The 11,814-nt window shown below is 37.3% G+C and overlaps 1 protein-coding gene across 1 annotated transcript; it reads left to right on the forward strand.

Annotated features, from left to right (window-relative positions):
- The first annotated feature begins 253 nt into the window (after positions 1-253).
- LOC110459361 lies at positions 254-1,990 on the forward strand. The gene has a single exon (XM_021511577.1). It carries the CDS (start codon positions 608-610, stop codon positions 1,601-1,603), a length of 996 nt encoding a protein of 331 aa, XP_021367252.1. The 5' UTR covers positions 254-607; the 3' UTR covers positions 1,604-1,990.
- Positions 1,991-11,814: the final 9,824 nt, after the last annotated feature.

The raw sequence follows: 11,814 nt of genomic DNA on the forward strand, positions 1-11,814 counted from the left end.
TATTCGCTCTCTGGTTACGTTTGCACGCGTTATTGAATTATATGTAGGGTGAAGGGATTATACGAGGTACCTGGTATTAACAGATTATAAACATATAATTACGGGCTATGTACATGTGAAGTCGACGATTTTATAGGTGTTATGGTGGTAAAAAGTGCGATCGGGTTGTCCTAGTTTACCCTAGCGCGCTCTCAGGCGTGTCCACTGTCTTTTTTGCTCAGTAAGTGTGTCAGCCGTGTGTGCGCGCGCCTTTCGATACGTACTATTGTTATTGAGCTGTTCCTTTTGACATGCCTGAGCCACATTTACCTGGGGCGGTTATACACGTAGTACAACACACAGGTAAGGCCACACCTGTAATCGGTGTTTACCTGGACCGGCTTTCTCGGCGGGACACGGCTGGAATTCTGATCTCTTGATACAGGTAACGTCGGCCATTACCTTTTATAATTGTTACTCGTGTGGCCATCGACTAACTAGTGGGTTACTGACTATACAACGTCATTGAGTGACCAATAGAAGTACGAATTACGTGCTGATCGATGTGTGGGTGACTACACTGTTATGAGAACATTCCTGGCCTGTGACGTTTCTGTGAGTTAATAAAATGTCGGGCGCGGAGGACAGTAGCTCCGTGTCGTCTGCTTCGGAAGCTATGGCAGGCATCATAGAAGACAATAGCGCAGTTGGTGAAACTCTGAATTCAGAATTTTACGAAGATGTGTTGGGACGACTTGACGATTTAGAGATTTCGGCGAATTTAGACATACCTGACGAAGAGAACGACGAAGATAGCAGGAACGATGACACAAACGAATCAATCGGCGCCGAATCGTCTGCCAGTGATACCAGCAAAGATGCCAAATCTGAACAAGGAGCACAGGTAGCCAAAACAACAAAACAGGAAGTGTCTCGTTCGAAGTCAAAAACAACACCAAATAAGAAGCCGTCTGTAGATTCAAAAGATTCAAAGAACATTAAATCTACAGGGTCAGTGTTTTCGAAATTAAGACGTTTGACAAAATCAGATAAAAAGAGTCGCAAAAAACCCGAGGAATCACCACTAAGTGAAATCAAAATTGAGAAGTTGCCGCAGGTATTTGTTGCTAAATATCTCGGCAAGAAGCCTACTAAAGGATTATTTGGACTTCAGCATGTGAGGAAACCTGTCGACAGAATGATCGGTGCTCTAAAAAAAGATTTAAGTGAAAATGAAAAAGTGGAGCTTCCCTTGACATACGTTGTGGTATCCTCTAAAGGAATCGAGATTAGGGAACACGCGGCCTCTAGGGTGAAGGAGGTCGGCAACATCGGCCTGGTTCCGATAGATTTTATATCATATGGTGTTCAGGACATAAAGTTTTGGAAAGTCTTCACTTTCATCGTCGTCAGCGAACTCTCATCACGCGCCAAAACCACGGAGTGTCACGCGGTTCTTTGCGATTCCGACGCGACTGCCAGGAAAATGGCGCTGTCCCTGGCGGCGTCTTTCCATGTGTACAAGAAGAAACTCAACAAGGAAGGAAAGAATAATAACTTTAAAGTGGAGCTCCGACTCCCAGACGAACTTGCAGAGGCGTTCGAGGAAGAGTGTGACGCATAGCGACTACTTTAAAGTAGTTACGTATAATGTGACGGCCTGTCGGTAGCTTTTGAGCCTATTAGAGTCTGAGGTCGTTTGGAGGGATTAACGGGTTTAAGTACCCCCTTCTTATAGTGGTCGTAAGAACACCTGTCTGCCAAATATAGTCACATGATTCAGGGCACGTGCAAGCTCCTTACACTTTTGTAACCTGCACGATGACGTAAGTGAGCATATTGTTGTATTGCAACTTACACACCTGTGTTGGCTAGCGTATTACTGTTTGTGATGAGGATTTGAAATGCTTTGATAAAGTTGTGCTTATTTCGTATTATCTATTGTATGAAAATCTTTTGGAAATATTAAAATAAGTACAAGTTAACAATTTGTCATAAAAATAATGTGAAATGTTTTTTTAATTGTCTATGAAGTGTGCCAATTTGCTATGTGAACATTTTTTATGATTGCTGCCTTTATGTCTTAAATGTCTTTTTAGCATTCACCAATTTACTCGCCATTAAATGACCGTCATTCATATGCAATTACTAAACGTGCAGTGGTAAAGAACTGGACCCGTATTCATGAAACCATTTTCATGCTCAAGCATGGATACTGTGTTCAAACCAGTATTTTTGTAATTCGCTTGAATCGTCAAAATGTCAAATGTAAATATTGAAAACTGGATTCGGTTTTTAGTCTCACCAAAATTCTTCCAAATCATTGAGAAATTGTACATTTTTAACAATGTTATCGCCGGAACAAGACATTTGGGCTTGAGCAGAGAATCTGAGTTTGAGCATGAGAACGGTTTCGTGAATACGTGCCCAGGTAATCATAATTCGAAAATGTTGACTAATGTTACATTGATGGAGTGTTTAAAAGCACATGTATATGTTTAACTGACAATAGCTGCTATAGCAAACCTTACGTTTCCTGAGAGAGAGAAAAACGGAAACAAAACTATGAATCAGCAGCAATGATCACAACACGAGAGAGATAAGAATGTGACGGTATGGTATGAAAACATACGATGTCATCCAGTAATAGGATATCGCCTCCAAAAGACGCATTTTGTACTTGTGAAGGTCGTCGGAATGACACGGATTTATGAAAGCTAAAAAATAGCTTCATGCTAACTAACACTGAATTATTTATGTGTCCATAGCATACATACCTTACTTTGACATCCCTATTGTGCTGCTGTTAGAGTTATTTTTAGTTTTTTTATAACTGTTCATATTTGTATGATATTCAATGCCCTACCAATGCAAGAAAACAGTTTACGGGCACTACAAAAAAGGCAGATATTATGTCCGTAACATGTCGTAAGTCTGTGAGCGGGAGGTTTTTGTTCAAGTTATTGTAAGCAAGAGATATATGTTAACGAGGTTATTTCCTGCTAGCGAGATATTTGTTTATGAGGAAATTAGTTGCTGTTAGCGAGAGCGACTTTATAACATGGTTCCTTATTGTGAGTGACAGAGATATGTTTACTAGGTTAGTTAATGCTAGCGAGAGAGACTTGTTAACTATTGTAAGCAAGAGAGATATGTTAAATAGGTTAGTTAACGTTAGCGAGAGAGACTTGTTCACGAGATTATAGTTATTGTGAGTCACAGAGATATTCTAACAATGTTAATTATTGTGAGCAAGAGATATCTTTGTTTACTAGGTTAGTTAATGTTAGCGAGAGAGACTTGTTAACGAGGTTAGTTATTGTGAGTCACAGTGATATATTAACAATGTTAATTATTGTGAACAAGAGAAATATGTCAACGAAGTAAGTAAACGTGAGCGAGAGAGATATGTTAACGAGGTTATTCATTGTGAGCGGAAGGGATATTTCAACAAGGTTAGTCATGGTGAATGACAGATATATGAACATTGTTAACTATTGTAAGCAAGAGAGATATTATTACTAGGTTAGTTAATATTAGCGAGAGACTTGTTAACGAGGTTAGCTATTGTTAGCGAGGGAGTCTTGTTAACGAGGTTATTTATTGTAAGCAAGAGAGATATTATTACTAGGTTAGTTAATGTTAGCGAGATATTTGTTAACGAGGTTAGCTATTGTTAGCGAGAGAGTCTTGTTAACGAGGTTACTTATTGTTAGANGTAAGCAAGAGAGATATTATTACTAGGTTAGTTAATGTTAGCGAGAGACTTGTTAACGAGGTTAGCCATTGTTAGCGAGAGAGTCTTGTTAACAAGGTTAGTTATTGTAAGCAAGAGAAATATTATTACTAGGTTAGTTAATGTTAGCGAGAGATTTGTTAACGAGGTTAGCTATTGTTAGCGAGATAGTCTTGTTAACGAGGTTGGTTATTGTTAGCGAGAGAGACTTTTTAACGAGGTTGGTTATTGTTAGCGAGAGTGATATGTTAATTGGATTAGTTATTATGAGCAAGAGATATATGTTAACGAAGAAAATCAATGTAAGCATAGAGATATTTTAACATTGTTAGTCATTGTGAGCGACATATATACATATATGATAAAGATGAATTGTTGTGAACGAGAGTGATATGTTACAACAGTGACACGTGTATGGCTGTTGATATCCATACGTTTGCTGGAGGGGATCTAACTATGGTACATGTGACTTGTATCGGGTTCAGATGTTGTGGTTAAAATGACATGTGAGAATGTTTGAAATTGTGTTAACATGTACTTGTTTATTTGATATACGGGTGGGCTTTCAACGTAATCCAGTATCCAAGAATGTTCAAGTCAAAAATATTTTCATATATTAGAAGAAGTAATTTGATATATAAATATATTACACGGTGGCGGTCATTTCGTTGCACGTTCAAAAACAAGATTAAGACACGAAGGAGGCAATCATTTAAGTTTAAATGACAGCACGCTGTTTATAAAGTTTATCCTATAATTTTGTCTCATTTTAAAAATAATGCTGTAAGTAACGCAGTGCACTTCATAACCAAATCTCTAAGCTTTTATTTCACGTGTTGATTTCTATGTTTTATTGGCGACTTGTTGTTTCCTCCATAAATGTCAAAAACATTGTATGTGCTATAAAAAGAAGCAAACCAGTTTTATCAAGCATTTCAAATCCGAAACGTGCACTTCATTTAACGGACACCAGCTCCACAAAGTGTTGGAACATTCCCTAACAGACGGAAATTCATTAACTTAAGATTTTCCATAGGACAGCAATATTGGAGTTGAGAGTTGAAGAAAATCTTAATTTCAGGACGTTTACCTTTACTGCCATAGTTATCTATTACTAGTAACGAGAAACGTACAAGTTAACGAGTCGTCTTAATTTAAGGAATGCTCGTAAAACTTGGGCCTTCATTATATGTTAAACAGGCCAAGTAAAGTGAGAAGGAGAATGTGTGTGTGTGGTCACTTAGGAGTGAGAGACGTATCTCTGGGTGTAATATTATACAACGATCATCAGCAAGTCCGCAGGTATCATTTAATGATTTAACATACGAGTGTACGTACGTCATTCGAGTGATTTGACATTCGCACGTGAGTATGTATGTCATTTTAATGATTTGACGTACTCATGTGTTGGTGTGTTATTCAATGGACTTTTTTACATTCCAATGTGTGCGGGTGTATTATTCGCATGTGTGCAGGTGTGTCATTCGCATGTGTGCGGGTGTGTCATTCGAGTGATTTGACACATGTGTATCTGTGTTTCATGCTAGTAATTTGACATACGCACGTGTGTGGGTGTCATCACTAGAGTGATTTTAAAAACGCACGTTATATTTGTGTCATTCGAGTGTTTGACATACTCATGTGTATATGTGTGTCATTCGAATGATATGATACAATTATATGCGCGTGTGTAAGTGTGTCAGTTGCATGATTCGACATATGTTCGTGTGTTATTGTATCATTCGAGTAATTCGACATCCGCACATGTGTAGGCATGCCATGCCATGCCATGCAAGTTATATGACTCATGGACGTGTATACATGTTATCCGATTTATTTTGACATGCACACGTGTGTTTGTGATTCATTCGTGTTACACAGTAACACATACACGCGTTTGTGTCATTCGAATGACATGTAGACCAATTGCATGTCTGTCGGTGAAACAGCTGAGCCTTGTTGGTGTACGTTCGTGTGTTGCTAAGAAGTCATGGAATTCGTACTGGTAACAGATTCCTGGTTAACTTCAGTGTTAGGATTATAAAACACATGTCTGAGAATGTGTGTTTGTGATTGTGTTTGTTACATATAAAAAATACCAGGTGGCATTTCAAACACATGTAGTCAGTATCAAAGAATGATAAAAATATATAGTCATACAGTACATAATTACATGTATACAATTAAAACTCACTTGTACTATATACTTGCCATAATATACATTTATTTACATTTTGTCTCCATAATTATGTTCAACGTATATTCTTTTTCGAGATAAAGAAAACAAAAAGGTGTCATCTCAGTTGTCTTTTTTCCATCTGAGTCATCTCTATGACCCCAAGACTAGATTATTGCGTGTTGTACATGCTTTTATAAACTTTCCGACCAGACTCCACACTAATATACACATGTGTCTGAATCAAATAGCCCATGCATGCCATTAACATAAGGTTTTTCTGCACGTTTTGTCTTGTTGAAATGATGACGTAAGAGTTGATTAAAGTTTAAGTTTGAAATTTAATAAGAGATAACTTTTGACTTGACGGCGGGATATTCTGGAGTGTCCAAAATAAACCCGATGTGTTCCGTACAGAGTCTAGAACCTAACTGATTTACAATACAACATATTACAGTTAAATACATGTGCGTACAATAAAGGTACCTAAGGTTTAAGTGACAGGTGTCGCTAATTGTTAGATCAATTACCCGTGGTCAGTGTCCACAAGGTAAAGGCTATTACACTAATCCTGTTGCGTAATGTTGCGTAATTTGATGGACAATAGTAATGAGTTATGAAAGTAAGTTTACAGAGAGTACGTACTTAGGGATATAAAAACTTCACACATGAGTCTTACTTATCTCAAATGTCACAAAGGATATACAGTAATTACAATTAAGGATAATGCCACATGTATATAGCCAAATTCTGTCTACATGTCATATAAACGTGTTTTGTATTAAGTCACACTTGAGTTGTTAGATATGGACAATTCAAAATATAAATTTAATAATAGATGGTAAGATTATAGTTTTTCATGAATAATTAATTATTTACACAATTAATTTCAGCACTAATTTATCACAAATTTTTTGTGTGATACCTTTATAAAAATAATACCCCGAACTTGAGTAAGGCTGCTACTTTACTACTCATATTGACCTAGCGCAAATCTTAGCACAGGTTTCGAAAGTGGAATGGGCGTTTGCAATCAGGTAACTCAATTGGTTGAAATGTCCCTCTGTAGTTCGGACGGTCCCGGGTTCGATTTCAAGACTGGTCGTGTATTTTTCTCTCCTGTTACAGTGGTGCTGTGGTCAATGCAGGTTGCAAGTACTTGCAACCCTTATTGCAAGTACTTGGTATACGCTAGCAAGGGGAAATCCGAACATGGGTTGTAAATGGTATTGTCTTCAGGGATGAAGGCAAAGAAATAGGATGGAGGAATGTGTTTGAACTGGACTGGGTAGATCGCCGGCTAACAGGTAACTTATTTTGGTTAGAGTCACTCAAGAGCTCGGAGGTCCCGAGTTCAAAGTCCGGTCTGGTAGTATCGTTTCCCCGTTTTGTTACATTATCAAATGTATCTGAAGATTGACCTCCTTTTACACACGAAATGTGTCTGGAGCGAATAACAAATCTTGAAATCTTGAAAGCTATTTTATCGATTTCTCATTATGTCCGGGTTTTTTTTTCATATTTCTTTTTTTTTACGGCAAAAGTGCATTTTGTGGTTGGGTGTCCCGGTACTATTTGCGAAACACCCACTTCGTTCTCACGGGTTCTAAAAGTAGAAGTTGTCGGATATCTCTGATAACAAAACCGACCCCGGGCTAATGTCCACCTGACAGTGTCCAAACTCCTACAAGTGTATCTAAGTTAATCTCCATACCAACAACAATCGCCAGAGGAAATTGATACAGTTACAGTATAAGTTACCATGGCACGGGTTTTGTACTGCCAGTTGTTTAATTACTATATCAATAAAGGCGTGTCCGTTCTGATTCAGTAAACGGATTTATCTATGTTGCTTCAACTGTAAACTTATTGTGTCCTTATACGGTTCAGACACACTGGGATGATCTCAATGAAGACCTAGGACTTCATGCACAGCTGGTGACACCATCTTGTCTTATTCTGTCTGCTGGAGCATGTCCGAGAAAGTTACGACCGACAGGTGATCGATTGGTAGACGGGACACGGCTAATACCATTATGGATGTTTATTACAAGACCGACAGAGTTCTCGCCCTTCTCTTCATAAACGGTAAACCTCTGATCGGGTTATCTCCCTTTTTTCATACGTTCTAAAAAGACAGAAAATGTGTGGGAACATGCCAAACTGTGTAACTGTTTGCCAGATTAAGTTGTAAAGTGTGTAAAAGGGCAACATATTTTGGTAATTTTGAAAGCGGTTGACTGCAAAATAAAAGTATAGTTGGTAGTTTTACAGCTTCCTGAAACTCAGGGGTGCACCTGTTACACCTCGAATTGTAATGATGTTCCAGCGTATTATTTGTCGTGTTATAGGTGAAAATATTCATAATTATTACGTAGCATTGAGGATATTTGATACGACAGCATTACTTAGATTACAAGGCGGCGCGCCAATAGCCTCATTACTCCGACTCCGACAGTCATCATACGGATAAAAATAGAGGGCTCTTCACCAATTTAACAAAAGTAGGTCACTGTGACCTATATTTTTTCGCTTCATTGACTTTTTAACACTGTGCTTTAATTTAGTTTCATTTTTTTTCAACAATAGGATTTGACAACAGCTAGGCATAATCTATATTATTCATCTCCTGTTCCGGTATGGCCATTAAACGATGTTCTATGAATAGTACATGTTTTATAATTCACGTTTTCTCCCGCATCCATGCATATAGAGACGCGACACATACACACGCACATTCCCATGCATCTATCCACACACACTTAACTCACACACAAGGAGCAGATTGACATATTTTCTTTATTAATGATAAGAGATTCCTTGTAATAATATGATACAGGTAATATAATTCTTTACTTTAGATAATATGAAAAAAAATATTTTCAGGCGAAAGTTCATTATCACCAGATGATAGTAGATTGAGATCAATAGACCCCAATCTGTTATATATTTCATGAATTTCATGTCTATAATCTAAATAATTAGGCAAGAAGAAGAAGTGCTCCGCATCTTCACAAGTTGCACCACAGGAAAAGCAACCATCTTGAATCAGGTGATCAAATTATTTATCAAAATTATATCACATGCTTTTTGCCTGATTTGACATAGTATTAAATTAAGTTTTCTGGGGTTGCATTGTCTGAAGATCTGGGAAACATCATCTGAGTGAATTTTACATATTTTTTTTTATAATTGTTTATTTTTCGAAGTTTTTTACATTACATAAAGTTCCGCACACACATTCTTTTCACACACAAAATACTGTATATGGATGTGTAAATGCATCATCATCATCATTGCTACAATACACCTCACCCACAAACAATCATCATCCTCATCATTATGAAAATATAGTTACCAATGCATCAGTACATATCTCGCACAATGAACATCCTCCTCCTCATCATTACCAGTACATCAATACATTTCACACAGTAGACAATCATCATCATCAGCAGCATTAATTCCTCTCACACATAAACAAGCATCAACCCTCATCATCATCATCATCTTCATCATCATGCAAATATAATTATCAATGCATATCGAGCACAATAAACAATCATCATCATCATTGCCTCAATATGCCTCACATAATAAACAAATATCAGTATCATCATCATTGCATTAATACCTCTCACACATAAACAATCATCAACCCTCATCATCTTCAACGTCATCATTATGAAATTATAATTACCAATGCATCACTACAAATATCACACAATAAACATCATTATCATCATCATCATCATCATCATTATGAAATTATAATTACCAATGCATCAAAACCAATCTCACACAATAAACAATCATCATCATTACCAGTACATCAATACGTTTCACCCAATAGACAATCGTCTTCACAATCATCATCATTACCAGTACATCAATACGTTTCACCCAATAGACAATCGTCTTCCCCATCATCATCTTCATCATCTTCAACAAGTAACCACTCATTCATACTGCATATGAAATTATGTATATATATTTACATGTCATTTGCCCCCGCGCCGTCCCATTACAACAGTGTTAGAGGGCAAGTGTGTATAGGCTATAATTACAACTGCTCGACTATATTGGTTCCCACCGCGACATTCTTGTCCCCTAGAGGGCGCGGGTGTACTAGGGGGTATCGCTCTTTTTAAAAGGACGCGCGAGCGCGGGTGTATACGGCCTAATTTCACGTTGACGCCTGTAGTCGCTGATGAATAGTGAACTTACAGGTGAAGTACTGCTGTGTATTACGGTCCGTGTACCACAATGTTCTGGAAGTGGAGGACACAACTTTCCCCGAGAGTCAGGTCTACAACGTTAACTGCAACGTACGGGTGCCCCCGTACGACAAAGAAGAACTGAAGTGGAGGGTCGCCATAAAGAGATGCGATCGGGCAAACCGTCACCGGCTGATGTTGTGTGTAACGCACACTTCGTTCAAACTGATTATAAAAACATGATTAGGTATGAAATAGGAAACTTTTTGCTTCTGCTCTTTCATTACTCCCTATCTGAATGATTTGTTGATTTATTTATTTCCTTTCCATGGCTTCAATACTCGCCTCAAACAGTCTAGGATTTATGTAAGCATACAGTAGTATGTCAAATAAAAACTGCAGTACTAGCCCGAGTTTCCTCTGGCCCTAACACCAGACTTGGACACTTGCAGTGCCTACCCTAGATATTGTGCTTACCCTAAAGTTGTTATTGGCATTCAGTATATGCACTGTTAAAAGTTAGAAATCCTGCTCTATAGAAACATAGTTTCAATATTTTGCCAACATAAAAAAATGCTTACCTATCTACCATATTTATTCCGAGGATGATAGGGGGAAATACTACTCGAACAGTGTTAGAGGTTTACACACCGGGATACTTATGACAGGCGTCGCATAACAGTCAGCAAAATCAGAAAGAAAATATTATCAGAATGTTATAGTTTAGAATTGATGATGCTGGTTTGCTAATTGTCATAATCATTATGCCAGATTTACATTTCATACTATAAATAACAAAAACAATATCTGATTTATAACAAAAATTTAATAAAAGTTTTGAACACATAAGCTATGGCAATGAATATGAACATCATAATAAAAATAATTATGTCTAATTGGCATAGAAACATAGGAATGACTTTGTAACGGGCAGGACACTTGATAAGGTCATTTATTATTTTTGCATATGACAACTTGGGCAGCCACACTTCAAAGTGACAAGCATCATGCAGCTTCTTTTCAAATTAGCGAATAGCAATTGTGTTGCTTTTAAAATAACAATTACTGAATAATAGAAAAATCAAATTACCAAGAAAAATCGCGCAACTTGTTCACAGTGTACTTATGGAAACTGAGCACTTTTTGCTGTACATGAGAGGAAGTATAAGCCAGAGTTACCAGGGCTTTCAGTTGACGCTAGACTGATATTTAAGAGCATGTTTTGACTCCCTAAAATAAAATTGGACTCCTTGGTTTTAAAGACAGGTTTATTTGACCTATGTTTTGACACTCAAAAATTCAAAAAGAATTCTATTTTACTTCTGAAATTGTTAAATGCCAAGATTCAGCTAAAAGCCCTGAACACTTTTTATCATTTAAGGATGTAGCACTTCCAAAAACTGGAACTATCCATATATAGGAAACTTATTTGTTTGGTATGTGTATATATCTTTGATAAATCATGAAACCATTTTTGTGCTCAAACTAACATTCTTATTTCAAGAATAAGCTCTTCTGATTTTAAGCGGTTTTTGGTTTGAAGTGATTAGTCTCTCTACAATTCTTCATAATCAGTGGGAAATTGTGATTTACACAGAAATAATTAATTGGGCTTGAGTACAAAATCTGAGTTTGAGCAAAACCTGGAGAATGGTTTCATAAATATGTGCTCATGATTTCAACTCCAGACTCCAGATCAGTATACT

The sequence above is a fragment of the Mizuhopecten yessoensis genome, unplaced genomic scaffold, assembly GCF_002113885.1.
Source record: "Mizuhopecten yessoensis strain PY_sf001 unplaced genomic scaffold, ASM211388v2 scaffold10045, whole genome shotgun sequence".
Lineage (NCBI taxonomy): Eukaryota > Metazoa > Mollusca > Bivalvia > Pectinida > Pectinidae > Mizuhopecten > Mizuhopecten yessoensis.

Excerpts from the sequence above, each read along its gene's own strand:
- LOC110459361 (XM_021511577.1), top strand. The coding sequence starts at position 608 with ATGTCGGGCGCGGAGGACAGTAGCTCCGTGTCGTCTGCTTCGGAAGCT.